This window comes from Empidonax traillii, unplaced genomic scaffold (assembly GCF_003031625.1).
Source record: "Empidonax traillii isolate 1590-97213 ecotype Southwest subspecies unplaced genomic scaffold, ASM303162v1 scaffold361:size2146424, whole genome shotgun sequence".
In the NCBI taxonomy this organism is placed as follows: domain Eukaryota; kingdom Metazoa; phylum Chordata; class Aves; order Passeriformes; family Tyrannidae; genus Empidonax; species Empidonax traillii.
Window position 1 is genome coordinate 1,511,846 of NW_020955554.1, and position 24,361 is coordinate 1,536,206.

Sequence of the window (24,361 nt, forward strand, 5' to 3'; positions counted from 1 at the left end):
GAGGTAACAGTTTGCCTTTGGTTTTCTTGTGTTTGGGGCTTTTTTAACAGCAGAGATACTGGAGAAAGTCATCAATCCACTTACTGAAGGGATAGAAATTCCCATTTCAAGCATTTTCAAACACTGACGGAGTGAACAAAAATAATCAGACTGTGCTGGAGATTATGTCAGTTCTACAAACCTTTCTTTTTCGTATTTTAATTTCCTGCCATTTCTCCTCAGCTGTGGAGCAGAGGACTGATGGTGCCTGAAACAAAATGGTTGGATGCTGCCCTCTTGTGAGCTGGGATCCTGCTTCAGAGACTGAACATCAACGACTTCCTAAACCCTTTTTTTTTCTGTAGAAAAAGTGGCCGGTTCTCTTGTCCCCAACTCCGACTTGGCTGTGGAGGCGTTTAGCAGGAACCCCCCACCCCCTGCAGCAGCGGGCAGGATCCACGCTGTGCTTGGTGAAGGCCGACAGCCCGCGGCCCTCACGGCACAAACCCCTGCATTTGTTCCGATCAGTGCCTGCTTCGAGGCCTTTGAGCTGGGGCTGTCAGGAGACATCACAGGCACTAACAACAGCCATCCGGAGCGGCTCTGCTGGGTTAATCAGCAGCTGCCCTGTGGCACAGGGACAGGAGAGGCTGTGAGGAACCGCGGGGCTCTGACGGTTCCTCCCGCCACAGTCCGAACGTGTCAGAGCCGCGGCTCGGGTGCCCTGTCCCACATCGCTCCCGCCTCTGGGCTGAGGGAGCCGCTCCTCCGGCCCCGACCTGCCTGGAGCCTTTCCCAAAGAGCCTTCCCCGACCCCCCTCAGCACCAGCACCTGAGGGGAAGCCTGTCAAGCAAACCGCGGTGGGTTGTTTTCCCTTCCAAAGGTCTCATTTTAACGCAAACGCGCTCGTACAGCGCCAGATCCGTGCCCGCCCTCCCCAGCGCCGCGAGGGCTCGGGCCGAGCGCTGCCCCGGCCGGCTCAGGCGCGGCGCGGGCAGCCCGCGGGTCCTGCGGGGCGGTGCGGGGCGGCATGGCGGGGCCGTGCGCCATGGCGGCGCTGCGGGCGCGGCGCGGGGCCGTGCGGGGGCTGTGCCGCTCGCTCTCAGGTACGCGGGGCCGTGCTGCTCACTCTCAGGTACGCGCTGCCCGCGGGGCTCGGGCGCGCTCGCCGAGGGTCCCCCGAGCCCTTCCCACCGCCCGCCGTGGGGTCCGCGCCGCTCCCCGCTGTCCCCTCCGCGGGGCGAGGGCGGTGCCTCACCCGTGAGGGCGCTGGGTGCCTGTGCCGGAGCCCATCGCTCAGCCCTGCGCGCTGAGGGTCCGCGGGCCCCGCCGTGCGGGCTGTGCAGGGGGACGGGGCTGCCCGGAGCAGACAGGGCCGGCCGTGCCGCCCTCACCGGCCCGCGGTCCGGGCTGGGCGCTCGCTGCCCGCCCTGGCGGTGACAGCCCCGCAGCAGGAGCCGTGCTGTGCCCTCATCGCTCACCTGCGGCTTCTCCGCCGCCTCGCACCGCGCCGGCACACGGGGCTGCTCCGCGGGAGCCCGAGCTGGAGCAGGACCGGCTTCCCTCACACCGCCCTGGCCGGCACGCCCGGGCCTCGAGGGTGACCCCGCCGACAAACCTCTGTCAGGGCCCTCTGCTGTGCCACTGAGACCTGTGTGGATCCCGGCTGCCACTGTCCCTTAATGCAGAAAGAGCTTCTGGGGACAGGCTGTAAAAATCTATTTTCCTGCTTTGTTTGAGCTGCTTTGTTTTCCGTATTTCACTCACAAGACCAGACAAGGTAGTTTAGTGAAGAAACACGATGCCATAGTACAGTCAAGGAAACCCAAATCAGCAAAAATCAATTGTGAAAAGCAGCGTGCTCTTTGATATTGCCCTTACATACCTCTCCCATCTGCCTCGTTTCTCTGTTTTCACGTCCTCTTCACAGGAAAGAATGAGTATGATCTTCTGGTCATTGGTGGAGGGTCTGGAGGCCTTGCTTGTGCAAAAGAAGGTCTGTATGTATAAATAACTTGGTTTGGCTTCAGTGATGTTTAAGGAAGCTAAGGGAAGTGTTACAGATAATCCTAAAGCATTTTAAGAAACACAGTATACTTCAGTACCTGCACATTAATCATTAACTCAGCTCCATTCAGTAAAGCTGCAAATTAATTCACACCCTGAGGTGGGGTGATCTTGTTTGGCTTTCTTGTTAACCTTTTAAAAAATACTTCTTCATTTGTCATGGGAAAATCTAACAAGCTTTCATTTCACTGTTGTTGTAAAATGCTCCAAGTAATAGATACTGTAAAGATTTCTAATGATACCATTTCTCATTTATGTGTTAAAACAACAATCCCTTTAGGCTATTTCCAAGAACTGTTTAACTGCTGTAAAGAACCTTGGCCCTTTGCAGCTCAGTGTAACGTGTTCAACAACCCACAGTGTTCTTGAACATCTCATTTGAGGTCAGATTGCATTTTTAGGGTCGGTGGAAGCTGGAGACTCTAGTCTGGGTTATTAAGTGTCTTCTGGAGAATTTGCTGACTACATAGGCTGGTTGGGTCCCTGGTCTGGTATCTTGAGTTAGATACCAGGCGTCACCTCCTGTACTCTTTATCTGTACCTGTGCTGATAAAAATGTTTAGATTTGTGTGTTTCTCCCTCCTCTAAATACCTCATCTTGCTTTATTGTTTAAAGCTGCTCAGTTTGGAAGAAAAGTGGCTGTTTTGGATTATGTGGACCCTTCCCCACAAGGTATGGATGAGAAATAATGGGGTAACTAATAATAGCTGGAAATGCAGGTAAAGCAGTTGCCTAGGTGAGCAGGTTGTTCCAGACAGCAAAGGGGCCAAAGCTGCCTGCTTTGCTCGTAGTGAAAGTCTTTAAGCCCAGCTTGCAGCACAGCTCATGCTCTCTAGGATGTCCCTGCTGTCCCTGCTTCCCCTGCACATTAGGCTTGTTGCAGTGTTTGATGCTACCATTTGTAGTAGACTTTAGACTTAAATAAGTGGGAATATTCTCTCTGTCAAAAGGTTATTTAAAATTTCTAAAAATTATGAATTGCATCATGTTGAGGCTCTTCATGTACAATGTATAAAATAAGATCTGTAAATGTAAATGGTTAGTGACTGGATTTTCAGAGCTCTGAGAGACGTCTTGAGGTGGTTTGAATTTTAGAAGAAAAATATACAGAGATGGTTTTTATCAAAGCAAATGAACATATAAAGAAAGTTAGGAACTGGTCTCTAGGAGATAACAAAGTATGTGTTGTTTCAGAATTGTTTAACTGCTGTGAACCCAGTTGCACTGTTATACTAATCTGATGCCTTTACTTTTTCTTTTTTTCCTTCTCCCCAGGAACCACATGGGGACTTGGTGGAACTTGTGTGAATGTTGGCTGCATTCCTAAAAAGCTTATGCATCAAGCAGCCCTTTTAGGGAGTGCCCTTAAAGATGCCCCACACTATGGCTGGAACATAGCCCAACCTGTTCATCACAGCTGGTAAAGATGATTGCCCCTCTTCACTCCTGGGTGCTGCAAATGTGCAACAGTAACTGGCTTTTCACAGTTGGTGTTTCTTGGGGACAGCTAGGGAAGCGAATTTTGCACGTGAAATTTTAGCTTGGTCTTTGTTTAAATCAAAGAGCTATATTTACTGGTTTCTCAGGGCAGGTATGTTGACTTGGACTTGATAATTTCTTTTTATAATAAAAAGTACTGTAGAACATTCCTAATTTCTAGCAATTGCCTGTATCTTTGAGTTGCATAATGTGGATTTGCAAAATGATGGCTTCATGTTCCATTTCTTGTTTTGTGGCAGGTCTGTGATGGCACAAGCTGTTCAGAATTATGTGAAATCCTTGAACTGGGGACACAGAGTGCAACTGCAAGACAAGTAAATAAGCCTTTGAAGTTCATCTGTCTTCCCACAGTCAAGGAGCCGCTGCTCTTGTAGAATTGCAGAACTGCCTTTGAGGTTCCTCACTAGAGATAGTATTTTGAGTTTGTAAGTCCTTTCTGCTCAGGACTGTAAGTGCTCTTGTCAATGTAAGTGTTCTCTTCCCCTCCCACCTTCCTTTTCTGGGAAGCAGTGGTTGGCAGTGAGCATACCTGAAAGCTTTCTTGCAGTGCAGTGATCAGGGGATGCTCTCTTTAATCTGGAGTTTTGCATTAATATGAAGTAATCAGGGTTTCTGAAGTTACTTCTGATCTTGTCCCCCAAAATTTCTGTGCCATACAAACCCACAGATAACACATAGTGCTAGAGCAGCAGATTTTTTTTTTACTTTCAGTGCAGAAAGGGTTCCAAGTTTTTCAGCGTGCAGTTCCTTTTATAGAGAAATTATATTAATAGAAAATTTAGCAGGTTCTAGTCTTGTGACTCCTGCTGAGTCACTCTTCTGTGCCCTAAATGAACACTGTGTTAGTAATGCTATAGATAGTACTAGTGATGCTATAGCTAGTGGAAAATGTCATTTGAAGAGGTCAATAAGCCTGATCCCAAAGTGTGTTACAAGGTTAGTTACGTTGCTGTATAGAGGAGTCAACTGTGACACAAGAATTAGGTGGCAAATTATGATAGAGCTGCCAGTGTTGAGTGCCATGAAATGAGATGCTTTGTTCCTTTTACTGCTCTGTGCCTGTTTGCTGCCTTCTTTAGCACTTCTGACACGGAAAAAGTAGCTGATTGTATTTCATACCTGTTGTTTGTTAAGTGTGCATTGCTGATGCTGTTTTTGCTTCTGCAGGAAGGTGAAATACCTCAACATGAAAGGGAGTTTTTGTGATCCCCATACGGTCCGTGGGTTGACAAAAGCAGGTAAAGAGGTGAGCTGCTGTGCTGCTTCTGCAGTGCTGTTCACTTCCAGCCTTTCAGGGCAGCTGGGAGTTAGACTGGCCCTTTTCAAACTGCTTTAGGTGTTCAGTATTGTTTTGGGGAGGGAGATTTGCATTTTCCACCTAGAGAAGTTGTTCATGAACTTGACAGTTGCCTGCTGAGTCCCTGGCCTGACCTGTCAGGTGCCGTTGCTCTTCTCTGCAGATGGCAATGCTGAGGCAAAAGATGTTATTTGATTTGGTCAGTCATAGTGATGCTCACAGAAATGTCAAGAGAACCAACATCTCTGAGCATTAGGTCAGTCTGGGATGTTTCCCTCCTTCAGGTGATTTGTAAGGGTGATCAGCTTTCTAATACCAAACTGTGTGGGGGGCAATTACAGTGAATGCACAGATTCGAGCAGCTGGGCCACGCAGAGGATTGGTGGCCACTGCTGCATATTTAACAAGGACTGAACATGCATTTTTAACACCTTTTTGGAGTTAATATCTCTTTGAGAGAGCAAAGGCTTTCGGGGGTAGATGTCTAGGATTTTCTAAAAACATGCTGCCTTTGAGGTAGCTTAACTCCAGGCCTGACTTACAGTGATCTTGGTGTGTTTTGTCCTAAGCAGAAATTGGTTTTAAAAAGTTGTTGTTTGTGCATAACTATTGCTTTCAAGTAGTCATCAGAATCTCGCTCAGGATAAGAATAATTGCAAGGTTAGTGTTAGAACAAAACCTGTTGGAGAATGAGTAGGAGAAACTTCTGCATGTATTAGTTTATTTTATCTCCATCCTTTTTTTAATGCACTGCTGATTATGTCTTATAAATAGCAGATGGTAGTGCCAGCTTTCTCATTTATTACTCCTTTGTACATAGATGAAGTCTAAAGACAGATAAAAGATTTCAAATGGTTGATTTTGATTTTTTTTTATTTTTGTTTGTAGATTATTGTTACTGCAGATAATATTGTCATTGCTACTGGAGGAAGACCGAAGTATCCTACACACGTAAGTTACCCTTCCCTCTGACAACTCCCGTGGCTTTGCTGGTTGTGTTGCAGATCACAGTGAATGTTTGGAAAATGTAAATATAATGTAATGGGAGATTTTTTTTTACTCCTGTCATATGAAAATTTGTCTTTATATAAAGGTCAGCTTTTTAGAAAAACATTTCCATAGCAAACAGTTCGCATCAGCTGAGTCTGTTGATGTTGTGTAGAGCTGTGGGATAATTCAGTTTGGCAGTGGTCTCTGCAGGTCCTTTAACTCAGCCTCCTGCTCGAGGAGCTCGGGATCAGCCGTTGAGTCAGGTCACACTGCCCGGGGCTGTTTGGGGATCTGCAGACGCAGAGACTGGCTAACAGCTCTGGGCAACCCCAGCTGTGTCCCCTTGGTGTGCTGGCTGTACCTCAGCCAGTGCAGCCCACACTGCTGTTGGCTGCTGCTGCAGGATGTACCTTGCAGGTGCAGGATCTTACCTGTGTGCTCGCAGATTGCAGGTGCCCCGCAGTACGGAATCACGAGTGACGATCTGTTCTGGTTAAAAGAGTCTCCTGGAAAAACGTGAGTTCCCTTACCATTGCTTTCCCAGACGCTGCCTGGCATACTTTTGCTGTATAGCAGGGGTGAAAAATGTTCAAAATTGCCTTTTATACACCAGTTTTGTTTCTGTTTTCCTTCTGAACATGCGCCTTGCTGTGCATCAACATCACACTACCAACCTTCATTAGTACCTGATAGATCTCCTCCCTCCTCCTCCTATGAAATTCCCTTCTCAAATCAAGTTAAATACGAATTTTCACCCTGTTATCTTGAGGTGACTTGTTTGGTGCAGCGATTACACACAGAGTCACAAGAGGGCAGCCCGAGCTCAGCCAAGGGCTGCTCCGTTCCCGTTCCTCACCACGGGAATGTGCAAAAGTGCTCCTGGATTAGGGAGCAAACTCCAGCTTCATGTTATATTCTCTGAAGTGGTGGCAGTTCTGATAACAAAAGAAAATATGATGAGCCACTGGGGTTACTTTTGCCACTTCTTTTGCTGTGGAAGCTGTTGTTTACCTGAAGCATTAAAATATTGGTGTTAATGGAAATACTAAAACACCATGGTTGGGTTTGGTTACAGCACATAGCACAGTCAGATCCCGAGTCAACCCTGCACTGCAGAGAAATGTCCTGATGCAAAAAATTGTGATAGGAAATGCGTGTTTGCTGGCATGAAAGTCAGATAATACTGTTTTTCCTTTTCTCTACTGAGGAATTCTAGAAAATGCAGGGTATATATAAGGAAAAGAGACTTCAAACTGTAATACTGGTGGTTTTGAAAGAAAACAAAGTTGCCATTCATGATGGTGATTTTCTACAATTAAAAAAATGCACTGTGTTAAGTTAAACATCAAACAGATAAACAAGGCTCCTTGGTACAATTTCAAAAAACAGTAAATTTGCTGTTGTTTGTCGTATATCAGTCACCTCTTGAATTTTGCAAGCATGATTTATGTGAGGAAATTGTGTTTTTTTAAAGAAGAAACACCCACACCAACACCTCCTCCCCCAGAAAAAAAAAAAAAAACAAACCAAAACATAAGATTTATCCCTCTAAGATGTTTCTGTGAAAATGTGGCTTTTGTCCAGTTGCTGCTAATGCAAGTTGTAACAGTGTAATGTGGGAGTCTAGTGTTTATATGTTGCATTCCTGAGATTTAGTCAAAATAAGCCTGCAGGGGCTACAGTAGCATTGCTGTGCTTTATCAGGCTGTGTCTTAGCAAATGGAGGGAGTTGTTAAAGGTTTGTTTCTGTCGGATTTATTTCTATTATAAATATTCCCAAGGTTCAGTTTAACACCTTTTGTTTTTAGTCTGAGCTGTGTTGTGCTTACTCTTTCTTTTCTCCCTCTCCAAATGTACATATCTCAGCTACAAATTACATGCCTGGAGGTTATAGAACTGTCAGTCCTGCAGTTATTCATATTTAAAAAAATAAAAAAGTAAACTGTTAACCAACTTAAAAGTCCCTTAGATACACAAACATTGGGAAGAAATTCTCGCTACTGAGATGAAGGGTTTTGGCAGAGTGAGTTAGAAAAGATGCCTTGAAATGTGTTGAGAATGAGTGAGAGATTGAGCAGGTGTGGACAATGTTAGGTTCTGCTTTCCTGACTTTTCTGACAATGCCCAGGAACCCCCTGCTTTGAACAAGAAATTCTGAATTATGTGGTGCTGATATTATGAGTAAGTGCCAGCTGACATCTATTTTTCATCTTCTGAAAAAGAAGAGCAAACATATGCCCAAATTACAGATATTCTGTTCCCCGTGAATCACCAGCAGATATTTCTGTATGGGCAGCCCTTGCCAGGAGCTCCGTGCCAAAAGAGGGGCTGATCATCCATTCACACATGAATCAGATGCCCTAATGCTGGCAAAAAGGAGTTCCCACTCTGTGAGATTGTTTGCCAAACACAAACCCCAGCCTAGCAGATTTTAATCACCTTAGCTCAACCTGTTCTCTGTACATCTTCAGGAGCTGTATGTTTTTATTGTAGGATAGAGAGATGTTATCTGGGGTCTTTTGTGAGAAAACATGTGTTGCAGTGACTGTGCAGTCCCTGGGGCTGACAGAGCAGCAGCCTCGGTGTCTGCACTGCTCAAAGTGTGAAAGCACCGCTCTTCCAGCTGGGACATGGGGCACATCGGTTTAGGGTAAGGCACAGGGCAACAGCCCACTCAAAAACTTAACCAATGCTTTGTTGTCAGTGGAAATCCTGTGTGGGATTCATCCCCAAAGTGTCTGCAGAGCAAAGTGCAGCCTGTGCAGCAGCTGAGTGTTAATGGCTGGCTGGTTGGACCCACTTCTGCTTCCAGAACAGGGACTGAGCGTCCTGCCTTTGTCCCCAGCAGATGGAGGGAACTGAGGGTCTGGTCAGGAGAGGGAGGGATGTGCAGTGCAGAGGGCAGCTGGGGACAGGCACAGAAACTGCTCTGCTGGAGAGCTCATCCACCTCATAAACTGAAAGTGTTGATGGACAATTTCAGTGGCGTTCTTGGTTGAAAGGGTGTGAAATATGGGGAGAGATGGGAGCTGGAGTTTTATTTAAGAACTGAAGTGGATGTATTTGGTAAATACCAGTCTAGGTAAACCTATTAAACCCATTTTCTATAGTTGTGTACACAAATGTTTGGAGACAGGAAGGGCAAATATTTGGCATTTGGAAAAATAAGATGATTTAAAAGCAGGTGGTTATAAATCAAAATGAAATTTAGCAATGAATAAAATCTGTAATAAGAACTGTAATCTACTTGATGGGAAGGCATAATCTACTTGATAGACTGTCCCCATGTGCTGAAAGATGAGCTGTCAGAGAAGGAGATTGGCCTGGCTGAATAGAGAACTTGGGCTGGAACTCAGGGAAAAAAGGAGTGTTTATGCCCTGGGGAGAAGGGGCAGGGATCTCAGGAGGACTCTGAGGATGTCATGAGGTTATGAAGGGAGAAAATTAGAGGGGCCAAAGCCCAGTCAGGACTTAATTTGCCTACTGCTGTAAAAAACAGTAAAAGTGTTTCTATAAATACATCAGCAACAAAAGGAGGGCTGAGGAGAATCTCCATCCTTTATTGGATGCAGTGGGAAGCGGTGACAAAGGATGAAGAACAGGCTGAGGTACTCAATGCCTTCTTTGCCTCAGTCCTTACTGTTGAGCCCAGTTGTTCTCTGGGTACCCAGCCCTGAGCTGGCAGATGGGGACAGGGAGAGGAATGATGCCCCTGTAAGTCAGGAGGGATTGTTAACAACCTGCTTGGACATGCTACTCCACGTGGGCATGCACAGGTCTGTGGGGCCAGCTGGGATCCTCCCAAGGGGACAGAGGGAGCTGGCAGAAGAGCTCACTGAGCCACTTCCCCAGCAGTGCTGGCTGACCAGGGAGGTCCCAGCTGGCTGGCAGTTGACAGATGTGATGCCCAGCCGGGATTTTGTAACTATATGTGCTTTGCAACTGTATGTGCTTCAGCTCCTTCCACCGCTTTATTCTTTTTTTCTGTTTGTGTAACAGGCTGATTGTTGGAGCCAGCTGTATCCTTTGAAAAGCCTGAGATGATCTATGATCATAAGCAGCATCACTGCCTTTCCTATGAAAGCTCAGTTTAGAGAATCCCTTTGGTCTTGCCATGGAGTTGAGTTGGTGAGAGAACAGTAATAGTTTGCTATGCAGTACCATCGTGGAAATTAAGGTCAGCTGAGGATAAATTCTCAGGATCTTAAAACCAATATTAACTATGAGGAAAGTATTCTAAGACTTCCAAGTTTTATTCTGTACAAAAGCAAGCTAAAGATGTCTGTGTGAGCAGAACTTGGTATCTTTAGGTAAAATTAGCTCTTGTGTACTACCCTTTTATATTGTGTTTATGTGGCATTATTGTTTGTATTTTCCTAACTGGTGCTTCACCAGATGTTTCCCTTGAGTGTGCTGGTTTTCTAACAGGCATTGGACTGGACACTGCAGTCATGATGAGGAGTATCCCACTTCGTGGGTTTGATCAGGCAAGTACGGAGCATCTTACAGTGTGCGGGAGAGTTATTTCCATGTGTCAGAGCAGGAGTATTGCTGTTGGAAGCACCAGTGACAAGTTCCACAGCAGGTAGTGACAGCTCCTGGTTGTGTGCCAGCCCCTTCCAGTTGAAGTGGCTTCTTTGAAACTGGCAGCTTTGTACCTTAAAACTGGGGGCATGAGTTTGCAAGTTGTGTAAGAGCAGTTCTTGGGATTTGCACTCCTGAGTGGGGAAATTCCACCTGTACCAGCAGGAGGGCTGAGCCAGCAGGGAACTGTGTGTGTGAAACTTGCTAAAACACTTGGAGTGGGGCTTTGGGAACCTGATCCTTTGGAGGCAGGAAGAGCACAATGGACATACAAAGGTAATAAAGCATTAACAGAGAGAAAACAGTTCTGGTCAGTCTGCAGCCACATTGAGCCTGCTGGCAGCTGAGCAGTGAGCTCGTGCTCCTGAAGGGACAGAATCCTGCTGTGGCCTTCATGTTAGTTCATTCCAAAATCCTCTCAGCTGGGAGCTTGCACGGAGCTGTTCTCTGTGAGTGGTTTTGTGATAATATCCTTCAGGTAATAAACATACTCTTTAACGAGGTGCAACCTGAATCACTGCAGTCAACAGCAGCACTGACATCTTTGGATAAACCTGTCAGTGGGACACTTTACTGCTGGAGTGTGGTGGGGCATTATTTCAAGCAGGCTCTTAGGACTAAAGCATTATTTCCCTTCTGTAGGAGAACTTGCTGTGAAACCTTAGTGATTAATAATCATTGCAGGGAAATGTCAGGTGTCGTGGCAGAGGGAAATATTTTTCTTCCATTGTTTTATGAAAGTATTTAATTCTCACCAAACTGCCAGAAAATGCTCTTGATGCTCTTTTTGTATAAACAACAAATGATTTAAAAGCAACTGTTCCATTCACATAGCGTTTTACTCTTTTGAAAATAATTTGAGTATTCAGATGTAAATGCCTCTTGGAATGGAGCTGCAGGTCGTAGTGGCTCCATAAATCATCGTATGTTGGCAGTGCATAGTAACTGATGGACAAGGAACGTTTGAAATGTTCACTGTACTTACTGGATTTTCCTGAACACAGCTGAAGGAGGGTTTTACATTAAAAAGGTAATATTTCTGAGCATAAACATTTTTTTTTTCCCCCTACTTAACAGCAAATGGCATCTTTAGTAACTGAGCACATGGAATCTTATGGCACAAAGTTTTTAAAGAGATGTTTCCCAACCAAAGTTGAAAAATTGGAGAACAACAGATTGCAAGTCACCTGGAAAAATACTGACCTGGGCACAGAAGAAACTGATTCCTTTGACACGGTGATGTGGGCAGTAGGTAAATGTGATTATCTTAACATTTATTTGCAATGCTTTCCGTTCTGAAAATGAAGATGCTTTGTGTTGTATGGAGCCAAACACACCCCCACTCCTCTGTATATTAAATACTTAGTGACCTAAACACTGAGAGTTGTTTAATTCTTTTCTTGCATGCCTGACTTGTCCATTTACAGTCTAAAAACACATTAAAGTTACAGTGAATGGGAGAAGTCAATAGTACCTACTTTTGCATGGGCTGCAATAAATGGGGACCATTTACTAGAGAATAAGAATGTGAGTTCCAGCAAGCTCTGTGGTGCAGGTCCTGTCCTCCAAGGCCATACTTCTGTTTTATTCATGAAGCTCTTCACTACAAGTGCATATTTATCCTGCTAAGAGCTACCATTTCTTCTTTTTCTACACTGTGGTGCTTAAGTTTGTCAGTGCAGCCATCATCCAGTCCAGAGAAGGAGAAGTAACTGTCTCTTAAAATGCAAGCTCAGTGCAGGGAACCTTTAAGGGTTCCCTGGGTAAGTCAGCTTTATGTCTTCCTGGGTACCCAAACAGAGAGCAGGTTGCTGGTTTGACAAAGGTTTTCTTTTCCTTCCTCTGACTGCTGTTCTCCTAGAAGTGCAGTGGGCTTCTGTAGACTGTGGAAACAGCCTGTAATAATGGATTATCCTCACCAGAACCCACCAAAGAGACCAGTGCTTGCCACGAGCAAAGAAAAGGTTATGCTATCTGGAGATGTGACGGTCCTGCAAACTGTAGAATAATATTCATGAGCTGAGATGAATATGTTTCCAAAAAGAGGGTTTCTAAATGCTGTGTTTGATTTTCTCAAGTTTCTGGTAAAAAAGCCAAAGCAATCTCTGGTGCTATGGAAGGACAGAGCTGGAGTCACACATGTGCAATGTCAGTTGGTTTACTGTTGACATTTTTACTTTTGATGGAAAGAAGAGCTATCAGATTGAAATAATAAGAAAAAAAATCTCTGGTGTAATTATAATGGAATAAGGTTGCATAATAGACTGTTGCAATGTGAGTCCACTCACTAATTTGCTAGAGAGGGACTACATGTGTTATAATTTTTGTCATAGATTTGAGTTACAATCCATATTTAGAAAGTGCAAAATGAATAGTTTGAGGGTTTAGGGGTTTTCTGTTAGTGTTCACATTGGCACTCCACCCATTAGGATCATTAACAGTTAAAGCTGCTTAATTGATGTGCAGTCCATATGATTCATTGTTTTGCTCTGTATCAACACACCCACACCAGGTGTCTCAGATAATAGGCTGGGAAACTCGGTGGTGTTGAGGATTTCCTGTCTGCAGATGTGCCAGTTACAATACTGATTGAAGCAAATCAGCTTGTAGAGGTAGTTAAAAAGCAGCCCCTGTTGTTAACTAATTGTAGCCTGAATTATACCACATATTTCCTTGATTTCTGTAAGTGCATTGTGGAATTTTAGTAGGATTTTATGAATAATGTTAAAAATATTTACTGGCAGTGGGACATAGTTTGAGTTTGATAAGCTACAGTGCTATCTCTTAATGTAAGCCTTTTAAAAAGATTACTCTTTGTTTCTGTGAAGAATTTTGTTTTGCTGTGATTTTCTGCTTGTATGGATAAGCCAGTAAAAGCAGGCACAATACCCTCTTTGTTTTTCTAGCAGCCTTTTTTTAATTAGTCAAAATATTTGAGGGGGAAAAAAAGAAATCTCATTTTGATATGTTTTAATGTAATTTGAAAGTTTCAATTGAGAGCTTTTGTAGGTAATGTCGTGTAGCTGTGATACCTTGCTGAGTGACTATCCTGAGATACCCCAGCTCAGTCAAAGAGCTCGTTCTTGACCTTTGATTCTGCCTTCTAGCTCAGTAATGTCCTTCTGTCTTGCCTGTGCTGCCCTCTGCTTCTTGAGAATTCTTCTGAAATGATAAGATTTTGAGACTGGTTTTTTGTTCACTATAGAACCAATAAACTTTTATTCTTATATAGTATTCCTCCTGCCCTTAAGGACACACAAAAAGCGTCTGTGTTAGATGCCCAGTGTTCCTGAGCTGCAAAGCACTGGTAAATTCGTGCATGCACAGAGGGAACATGGGGGTCTTCAGCCGTGGCAAAGGGGAGAGGCTGAGTCCTCTGTACCATGTGAGCTGCAGGACAAAGCTGCAGGAGCTCAGGCTTTGTAGGGTGGGTTTGCTTCAGCTCTTGAGGGGCTGAAACCTGTGGACTGAATGCTGCAGTGTCCAACAGCTGATACATAAAAAGAGTTGGTGAGTAGTATTTCCATCTGAATTTGCCATAGAGATCACTGCTGTAAATGAAATTTGATTATTCACAAAGTCCTTAGAAAAGAGACTGAGAAAGACCCCTCTCTAATGGGATCTTGAAGTGTAGAGGAGCAACACTGAACTGATGATTTAACTAAGCAGATTTTCCAAAACCCTGGAATTAGTTTGGCAGAGAATGTGAGGCAGTGTGTTGGTAAACTGTTAACAGAAAAAGCAACGACCAGCGGCAGAGTTTAAGCTTAGCTTTACAAAAAGAGTTTTCCCCCTGCTGAGAGCAGTGGAGCAACCATTCCCAAGTTCGAGTGCATAGTGAGCTTAGAGGAATGCCAGTGTGTCTGGCACAGTATCATCTTTGCTGCCAAAAAAACAACAGCCCTCTGTCAGTGCAGAGCTGAGCAGGTCTCGGGCGTTGCACAGCCCGTGCTGTGCATGGTCCTGGGTCACTCTGGAGATTTGGTGGATTTATTTTGTCCTGCAGGAAAATAAGGGCCTCACTGGATTAACTAGGGAAACAGCAGTTTTGTTTGGAGATGATCTTTGCAAAGTCCCATATGGTAAATTATTGCCGTGATCTCCTGTAGGCCCTACAGAAAAGGGGATGGGCTTTAGATTTGTCTTGGCAAACAAAATCTTGCTATCCAGATTTTAACCTTTGAACTATTCAGTGAAAGATAATGCACCTTGGTTGATCTCAGACAACTGTTAATGTGACGTGGTTTGCTGGGTCTTTGTTCTGAGCTTCCCATGTGTGTCTCTCTTATTAATTTAAATTCATTACTGTCTTGGTAAGGTATGTTTTTTTCTGCAATTGTAATGAAAGTGGTCGTTCCCATTACATCAGCCAATGCTTTGAGTTTTTTTCCCCAATATCTAGTTTTAATGACTTTCAGTCAGACTTTATTCAACAAGGCTGTTTTTAATGTGCTGGTCATTTGTTTGCATTGACAGAGACCCAGATGGTACTTTTCCCTTCATTTGTTTAACTCCCCCATAAACTTGGAGTGTAACTCTTATTTTGTGCTGCTTATTTTACCAGCTTGTAACTACAAAAATCACTTACTCCTGTTGAGGAAAAGTTGTGGAGTAGGCTTTGCCTCTAATCTGCATGTGAAGAAGGTTTTGGATTGAGAACTGTTTCAGCACTAAGGTTCTATTTAAGTTGGTAGGTGATGGCTAACCTTTACCTGAATGGTGGTATAAGTAAATAAAAAATGGTGGAAAATGCTCCAGAGTAATTCCTTGAAACCAGTATAGTTCCTGACATTTTGTGCAGAATACAGGGAATGGTGGTTGGGTGCTGGTTTTTGAGAGCCATCCTTTAAAACAAAACCTTTGGGTGAAGCAAGCCTGGTGTGGGAGAATTCATGTGAGAGTGAACTGGCACAGCCCCACTCACTGCCCTGGCCCTCACAAACGGCCACATCTTTTGTCAGCTTGTGGCAGGCGTGCTGGGAGTTTATCAGTAATGGATGGAAAGCTCAACAGCTTCCTTGTAAAAGTGGTGCACACTGCTATCAGTGTGATAAGAGCTCTGAATTTGGGTTGTACCTTACTCAGTATTACTCTGGTCAGTATTTGATGTAATCTGAACAGTAGTTCCGATGAATTGGTCTTTAATAGTCATTAGCAGCTGTGTCAGTGAACACTTGTGGGTTTGAGGAGGCATTTGAAGGAGGAAAGGGCAGTGTGAACAAGTGTGGGGAGTGTGCAGGGCACAGACACTGAAAGCAGGCCTGTGAGTGGGAAATGGATGTGTTTATTGAAGATGAGATCATGGTGTGTAACAAGTGCAGGAGGCAGATAACCTTTTTAAAGGTAAGGTTTCTTTGGACCTTTCTTCTAAATGACTGGCACAATACTTTGCTGCTTTGAATAAAAGCTGAATCTAATCTTGTGTCTTACACAATCATACCCTCCTGTTCTTTGGTAGTCTCAGGGCAGGGGACATCATCAAGTAAAAGCACACATTCTGACTTTAGGGGAAGGTTGGGGCTTGTGTCCTTGGCAGGTTTGGATAGGTATTTCCTCTGGATCTTAGAAACAAGCTGTAAAGTCATTCTTTCTTGAAGCTGCAGATGTAAAAACCCTGAGGAGTTGTGGGCATGAAATGGGTGTCCTACTAAGAAATGGTGAGAACTGATTCTATAATACCTGTAAGTGAATGTTGGGAAATATCAGAATTTCCTGAATTTGACATTAAAAATTAACAAGATACATTGTCTAATCGTGCCCTAAGCTACTGCATTTGAGATGAAGCAAGATCAGTAAGTGTAATTCTGACTTATGGAGGTGGGCCAGCACGGGGCTAAAGGCCAGTAAAGCTTCAGTTCAGTGTTTTAAAGTTTCATTTTTGCTTTCAGAAATAACATTTAAGCAGTAAAATTGAGAGAGAAATTTCACTATGAGTAGCAGCACGTTTTTTTGTAACTCTTAGCTATTAATACCAGGCTGTACACATGTTAAAATAGACTGGAATGGAAAGGTTAAGTGTTATCCTGCAGATTTGATAAACTCATCTGTTGTTGTCACAGGTCTTTAAGTGACTCAATTGACAGTTTTTCTTTTTTCCCCTTTCAGTGCCTGCCATTGCGTGCTAAGCTTTTCTCTTGGCTCTGCCTGGCAGGAAAAAGGGGAAACTAGAAAACCCCATTAGCTGTCCCTTTGCAGAATACCCAGGCTTTGCTCTCAATACACAAAGAAATACAACGGTAGGAAGTTGTTTCACATCCGAGCCAAGATAAGGTCCTGGAGGTTTATTATTTTTGTTGCCTGATAGCATCAGGACTGGGGAGCAGGGGGCAGAGAAGGAACAGCAGATCAGCATCCCATGGGGACAAGAGAAGGGAAGACAGACAGATAGCCAAGTGCCGACAGCTTCAGTCAGTGCTCCCAGAGGAAGTGTTGGTTTCAGCAGATGAAATTAATACACAGGAGTCTTTACAGAGGCATTCAGATGTGACATTGTTTGAGGGGCCTGCCTATATGGCAGATGTAGAAAGCAGTGAATCATATGTTTACATATAATTAGGTCTGTATTGACAAGCCAGGTTTTCCTTTTGTTTAATAATTTCCTACATTAACATCAAAGGGCTTGTTTTCACACTGAGAACACATTTCCCTTTTTGCTGTGCTCTGCTGTATTAACATCAAACACACATCGTGGCTCACGCAAGGGAGACCCAGAAATGTAATATATCCACATTCACTGCAAGCCTTGAACACAGATGCAGTGCTAGAAATGTCCTTTGGATGTATCCAGGAAACGGTTTTATGTGATTCTCTGCGTCCTTTCAGGTTTTGGGAGTCCCTGGTAATTTCACTGTGCTTATTAACTTTCAAATGCGTTTGAAAAGGTGGATAGGATTGCAGATTGCAATTTCTGGGTCAGGAATTGCTTCCTGAAACACTCGATAGAAAGCTCAGTGTAATGGTAAGACTTCAGTGGTCTAAGATGTAACTATGCAGGAAACACTACAAAAGTGTCTTTTTGGAAGATAATGTGACATCATTGGAAGGGGAAGATGTAATGCAATGTAAGCTTGGTAGGAGTTGCCTTGTGTTTTTAAATGCATTTAAAATACTGTTTCCAAACTCTACAGAAATAGCTCAAATACAGAGTTTGAGCCAACTAACTCAGCACTGAGGACTTGGGAGTAAAGTTGATACAATTTTTCATCCAAAGTGAGGGAACTATAAAAGCTGTAAGATATGTGTGTTCAGATAAGAAGAAAAGAGGAGTTCAGGAACATTTGATATTGAACAGATTATGAACATTTTGTCATCAAGGATGCACAACACACTGTTAGCTTTCTCAGTATGAGAGAAGTTTGTAACAGTCTGCTGGGACTGTTACACAGCATGAAGCTCTTGGAAACCCACAGTGGAGGACACCAGCTTTTTAGATTAACATGGCTGATGTTTTTCAATAGCTTTAATTTCTTTTTTTTTTTTCCTCCCTTAAGGTCGAGCCCCTGACACTAAAACTCTCAATTTGGAGACAGTTGGAGTGAAAACTAATCCTGAAACTGGGAAGATTATTGTTGATGCCAGTGAAGCTACTTCTGTTCCTCACATTTATGCAATTGGAGACATAACTGAGGTACTGAGTCTACATAAACTATTTTACAATAACAGGAAGCCAACTTTGTTCCTGACTAATAAGCAGTCCCCAGATGTCGTCATGCCCCAGCATATATCTCAGTGTTTTGCATTTTTCATTTGGCAGAGCTGTGGTGTTTATGCCAGGCACCTGGGTCAGTAATTTCCTTCTCATGGATCCTGTGAAGTATCTCGGCATGGCACATTATTGCTGATGTTTATCAGGGAGTGCATCATTGGTCAGAGGCTAATAATGATGTCTTTATCCCTTCAATTATCTTCCTAATAATGTTTTTATCACTTTAGACATATGACTTAATGCCCCTGGGAATGCTGAGTGAAAGCAGTTCTTACCTTCTGGGGGTGAACACACTCAGTGGGAACAACTGGGACAAGTTCTCTAATTCCATTTGCAGTGTTTTGGGTGTTAATTGAGACTAAACACAAGGCAGCTTTTCAGCTCTCTGATGCAAAATACTTCTGACGAAAGTATCTTCCTCTAGAATAAGAAAAAAGTAATTGCTGAAAATACTAACTGCTTTTGACTTCTGTTTATAATTTGTGAATGGTCATGCCAAGGAAACCTGAGCTATGGGGGGTTGTTTGTTTGTTTTTTTAAGGAGGGGACATTATAACCTAAGCAAAATAATCTAAATACTGTAGCAACATCCAGACATAACATAAAGTATTATTTTAGAGGCCTTTAAAAGATTTCTCATTCTGACGTGTTTTAACTCTTCCAAGGGTCTCTCAGATAGAAACCCTCCAGGTGCTCTGAGTTTCAGAAGAGATATAACAGGTTAGATAATGTCTTGGGAACAGCAAATTTCTGACTGGACTCTGGAACTGCCAGAGACACTTCAGTCACATAAATCTGCTGACCACTGCTGACCTCTTCCCTCTGTGTAGACATGTGTTTCTTCCTGTCCATCTCCATCTTCTTGTGAATGACTTGCCATTTCCTTTTGAATTGTGTTAAAACTCTTTCCCTTTTAGCTATTTCTGCCTTTTTTTTCCTTCTTACTCCGCACAGCTTCTGTCCTGTCCAGTCACCCAGAGCTTTGGGATTTTGTAGAATTCCTGTCCTTTCACAGGAATTCTTCTTCACAATCACAGGTTCACCTCCCAAGCAGGTTCCCCCTGTACTTGTCACTTCTTGCTCTGGGATATTTCCTAAAGTCCCTGTTCTGCTCCCATGACCTCCTCCACCTGCTTGTCCCCGATGTGTGTGCCTTGCCTGGGCCTCCTGCTTTGCAAACTTCTCTTTTTGATTTCATCCAAGAAGCAGTTGTTAGAGGCAATGCTGACAGGGCTTAGATTCTGCTGCTTATTTTGCTGCCAATCTGCAGTGTTATTTTGGGCAAGTCATTTCCTTTTGGGTGCTTTTTGTCTTCTGCCCTTTGAGGATTTAGTTCAGTAAGAAATATAAAGTTGGAGGCAGGATGCTCTCCTCTTTCTCGCTGTGGATCTAAAAAATATTGTATTCATTTATTTGTCATCTTTATTTTGTAGTCAAAGTTGGATTTCCTTTTCCTGTTTTTGTCTTTATTAGTGCAGGTTTTTGAACTTGAGTTATTCAATAGACACCTCTAAATGGAAACGTGAAAAACAGCAACACAGTTCTGTGCTGTCCAGGGTACAACTGGGGAAAAATGAAGAGCTAAATCAGGTGCTCTGTAGAAACATTCTCTTAAGCTTTTATCTGCATATGGGCTCAATACAGGGAATTAAAGAAATCATGGTACAGTACTCAGACATGTAAAGTGTTTAGAGATAACAGGAATTACTGCCACTATCTTATCTGACTCCAGCACAATGTGAGCTGTGTAATTCCACTTGCTAAGCAATTATTTTATTTGAATACTTTAAATCCACTTAGTCTTTTTTTCTTTTTAAGCAGAATTAATTTAGATACTAAATTTCATTGGCATGGGAGCCAGCAGTGAAACAAGGTTCTGTGTTGGTGCCCATCTCAAAGCACACACACTGAGAATCAGGTGCATCCTGCTGGGAAGCACAGGAGCTGCAGGGCTGGAGGTGTGGTGCTTCTGGGTGGGACCTACCAGAAGAGCAAAGCAAGGGCAATCTTGTTTCCTCTGCCTCAGCATCAGGGATCCTCAGATCGTTAGAAGAATAAGAATTTCTTCTCTGGTGTTCCTGCAGGGTCTCTCTCTGCTCTCCCCTGTCAGATGTCTTTGTTACCAGTAAGTGCTGTTGCTCAGTTTGTCAGTAGTTCTCCAGCCTCGTCCTCACTGCTGAAAAGACACGGAATTGCCACCAAACAGCCAGGACTTCTGTGTGAGTTGAGTGCCCTGGCTGGAAGGGGAGGGGGCAGGGGCAGGCCAGGTTGCTGATTGCTCAGTGCCTGTTCTCATTTGGGAGTCATACCCAGCTGGTACGAACGGCGCACTGTGTGTGCATGGGTGTCTTGTTGCACCCTTGGATGACAAATGGAATCCTAACGTTATCCAGGCTGTTCATTTGGAGAAAAGGGGAGGGGAGAGGGAATCTTCCAGACGTCACTCAGTTTGTCTACCCTCAAAAAACATTTTCCAAGCTTTGACAAAATATTATTCTCAACTGACATGTGGCATTGCACTGTGGCATTTTCATCTTCCGTGGTCAGGGTGAGGAAGGCCGAGCTGGAGTTTTGGCTGGAATTTTTGTCAGTGCTGCTGGAAGCTCTGTGTGTCAGGGGCCGTCCTGCAGCAGTGGTGCTGGTGAAAAGCAGGGCACACACACACAGACACGCTCTCACAAGGAGCTTTATCCGATGTCAGGCCGCTCCACATCTGTCCTGTTTCAAAGGGTGTTGTAACAAAGATGTGCAGAGGAGGTGGAATGTACAGTATGTTGCTTTGAACGGCAATGAGAGCAAAAAGAGTTGTGTTAGAACAAATACACATCACTTCAAAGCTTTCTGAACTCTCTCAGGAGCCATCTCGTTCAAGTGTATAATACATTGGAGGATTCTTGTGAACAATTCCTATCCATAATAATCAGTGGAGTAGTTCTACACATGACTGCAAAGTGAATGTTCATTTCAAATATTTACCAAGAAAGGTCTTTAAGTCATTGTTTATGAGAAATTTGGCTTTATCTGCATGGATGTTTTAGTAATTAGTTGGGTTTTATGGAATGCATGGCAGTGCTTTCACAATTTTATCTCTCATTCCAATCTTCTATTCATTTCTGGAATGCCAAAACAACATCTGTATTTCCTGCTACAGAAATGATTGGCAGCCATGTTTCAGGCAAATGTGGATAAGAAAAAACAAATGGCAAATTTCAGCTGGTAAATGATATTTACAGACTTAAAAGTCAAAATGCTGGATTTAAAAACTTATGACTTGATGGATGTCAGGGGGAAGAAAGGGATATACTTGCAGTTTTGTGATTTGTCATGAGGTGTGGAGGAAAAACAGATCACTCTTCATTAACATTTAGAATTGTAATTTCTGTTATCAGGTTAGACATAATGTTGTTTCAGTTTGGTTTTTTGCAATAGAACTTTGAAGTGGTTCTTAGTACAGATAAAAGCATAAATGTGTATTAACATGCTGATATAGTATGTGTACTGAAGGAAATGCTAATACCAGAGTCTGTCTAGCAACTTGCAAAAAAAGATAAGCTGGGAGAGAAGACTAGATAGTAGTAAACGCTAAAAAACTTTAGGGTAATGAAAATAAGTGGAAACCTTTGAATGTGTGTGCTGGGGAATTCCTGTTTTCTGCTGAAAACTGGTTTTGAGCGTTTATTGAATGATTGCCTACAAACTGGGCTTTGCAGGAGCATGACAAGTGTTGGGTCTAAATAGGACCTGTGTGAATCAAAACTTCACACATTTCACAAAGCATTCCATGTTGTTCCACAGAGGAGTTTCTCACTTATGGCTTTCTTGTATCTCCACATCATTCCTTCTGGATTCGTGGCCTCTTTCCTCGTGTCAGACAAGCATCCTGATGATGTGTCTTGGATGAACTCTTAACTGATGGGGTTTTATTAGATTTATGAATTTTGTTAGGTCTTATTAACTTCCATGGACTTGAAGATACTCCTTTGAAAATGCCTTACTTCAGTCTGCAGAAACTTCTGGCTTCTCTAAAACTGTCACTGGAGTTGTGATGCTCCAGTGGTTCTGTGCCAGCACTCAAAATTGAGGGTCTTGCACACTGGATATAAAAGTACCCAGGGCTCATGGCTTGAACTGGAGCATGTCCTGGTCATGCCCTGCTGTTGTGGCATTTTGCAGTCACAGGAAATCAGTATTTGCCAAAACCAATCCTTTCCAGCTCCCCTGTAATAGCAGAGCCTGAGAGCAGGACCATCTCCACTTCTCCAATCCAAGGCCAGCCTGGGAAGTCAGCAGCAGTGCCTACAAAGAGCTGTGTTTTGTGCCTGGGTTCTGTAAAAATGTGTCAGGCAAATTTTTGTAAACGTTTTGATGTTATAAAAACACTGTTGCTTTATACCAGGCTCTTCCTGCTTTAAAAAGACCATCTGAAAAATTTCTTGATGACTTTCTGTGGAGAGAAAGGGGGAACTGAGCGGTTAGCACGTGAATATGTGCTACTTTTCAAGAGCTAACATGATAAGGTATAAAGGTTTGACATATTTGTGACATTTTTTCCCTCCATGAAGACAGACAGTGAACTCAGAGACTTAAAAGCATGTTTGGAGAGAAGCTATTCTGCCTTCTCTGTTTGAGCCCTGGCTTCCAGGCTGGAATTCCAAAGATCTGGCCTTCCTGTGCCCATCATCCCGGGAGGAATCCTGGGCTCCTGTCTCTGGGTTCAGACAAAGCTGTGTGCTCTCCCCACAGGGCCGGCCTGAGTTAACCCCCACGGCCATAGCTGCAGGCAAGCTGCTGGCCCAGCGCCTCTGTGGCCACTCTGCAGAGCTGATGGACTATGACTCGGTGAGTTCTTACCCCTTTCTTGCACTGCTGAAAATCCCACGCTGCTTTCTCCTTAAGAATTTTTAAAGGAATTGCGCTTTGTCCCCTGGGGTCCAGCTCTGACAGCTGGTGTGTGTGTGCAGAGCTGCAGGTCTGTCCTGCTCCAGTGTGCTGGTGTGTGTGTACAGAGCTGCAGTCTCACTGTGCTGGTGTGTGTGCAGAGCTGCAGTCTCACTGTGCTGGGGTGTGTGCAGAGCTGCAGGTCTCACCAGTGTGCTGGTGTGTGTGCAGAGCTGCAGGTCTCAGTCCTGCACCCATCTGCTGGTGTGTCCTGCAGCTGCTCCCCTGGCTCAGCAGTCACTCCTGTTTCCCCGGGCAGGTCCCTACCACGGTGTTCACGCCCCTGGAGTACGGCTGTGTGGGGCTGTCGGAAGAAGCAGCTGTGCAGTGTCACGGGGCAGACAATGTTGAGGTATGAAAACGTCTGTAATTCTCTGCTTGGTGACACAGTTGCACTGTGAAAAGCCAGAAGTTTCACTGTTGTATCAGGACCCCACAAATACTGTGTTTGCAGTTGGGGAGTTGGTGTGTCCAGAAGTGCTCAGAACTTCAGTACTGCAGCAGGTCACAGTGGCAACTGTGACCTAGTGGGCTAAAAATTAATGATAGCTTCAAAATCGTGTGGCAGCTTTAAAGTAGCTGCTATTTTAGCAAGCTATATTGTGCAGCATCTTGCTGGGCTCTCCAGATTGTTCTCTAAAATAATGAAAAGGTTTTAAATAAATAATTTTTTCTACAGTGGTATAAAGATGTAGTAATACCAGCCATTATAATAGTAAATAGCAGGTTTTGACATAACAGTGCTCTCTAACACAAAATGTTATTGTTTTTCTTACCAGGTATTCCATGCATATTATAAACCTTTAGAGTTTACAGTGGCTGAAAGAGATGCAACTCAATGCTATATGAAGGTGAGTTTGGTGAGCTTTTAACTTGCCTTTAATTTGAAACAAGTGATATGGTACAGCCAGCTTTAAGGAGGACTGTTTGGCAAAAAACCATCTCCAAGCGGATGAGATATTTTCCAGTTGACAATCTGTTTCTTTGTTGTAACTCCAAGTGTTTAATGTTCATTAAATATCCCATTGCATCTTGAAATTGCTTTACAGATATTAGCATTTGTCAGAAGTGACGTTCTGCTGACTAATACTGGCTTTGGACTGCTCTTAAGGTCCTAAGAAATATTTCAAATTCTATAGACATCAGTCTCTGCTTCTCCCAGCCAGGTTTTTAACTGGTTACATGTAATATTTGCATTGCCCCCTTTTGGCAAAGTATACTGCCTTCAAAAAAAGTAAGCATAAGGCTTACAAAAGTAGAGTAACTATTCAGTATTACTCAGGAAAACGAAAAGCTCCT

At 43.7% G+C, this 24,361-nt stretch overlaps 2 protein-coding genes across 4 annotated transcripts in view; one reads left to right on the forward strand and one right to left on the reverse strand.

Annotated features, from left to right (window-relative positions):
* COMT (catechol-O-methyltransferase) overlaps positions 1-1,982 on the reverse strand; it is a 20,589-nt gene extending 18,607 nt beyond the window's left edge. Inside the window, exon 1 of one of the 3 annotated variants that reach the window (XM_027892652.1) lies at positions 1,866-1,982. In XM_027892652.1, the coding sequence (XP_027748453.1) occupies positions 1,866-1,874 (9 nt within the window). In that variant the 5' untranslated portion in view covers positions 1,875-1,982. Of the gene's footprint in view, positions 1-84; positions 367-1,461; positions 1,483-1,865 lie in introns of those variants that run through there. The other 2 variants (XM_027892656.1, XM_027892651.1) reach the window with 2 other exon arrangements.
* TXNRD2 (thioredoxin reductase 2) overlaps positions 1,864-24,361 on the forward strand; it is a 26,513-nt gene continuing 4,015 nt past the window's right edge. The window contains exons 1-14 of the mRNA XM_027892650.1: positions 1,864-1,976; positions 2,664-2,720; positions 3,324-3,468; positions 3,788-3,862; positions 4,716-4,794; positions 5,734-5,796; positions 6,281-6,351; positions 9,835-9,854; positions 10,231-10,322; positions 11,497-11,671; positions 17,910-18,046; positions 22,868-22,963; positions 23,322-23,414; positions 23,842-23,913. Of these exons, the coding sequence (XP_027748451.1) occupies positions 3,383-3,468; positions 3,788-3,862; positions 4,716-4,794; positions 5,734-5,796; positions 6,281-6,351; positions 9,835-9,854; positions 10,231-10,322; positions 11,497-11,671; positions 17,910-18,046; positions 22,868-22,963; positions 23,322-23,414; positions 23,842-23,913 (1,059 nt within the window). The 5' untranslated portion in view covers positions 1,864-1,976; positions 2,664-2,720; positions 3,324-3,382. The remainder of the gene's footprint in view (positions 1,977-2,663; positions 2,721-3,323; positions 3,469-3,787; positions 3,863-4,715; positions 4,795-5,733; positions 5,797-6,280; positions 6,352-9,834; positions 9,855-10,230; positions 10,323-11,496; positions 11,672-17,909; positions 18,047-22,867; positions 22,964-23,321; positions 23,415-23,841; positions 23,914-24,361) is intronic.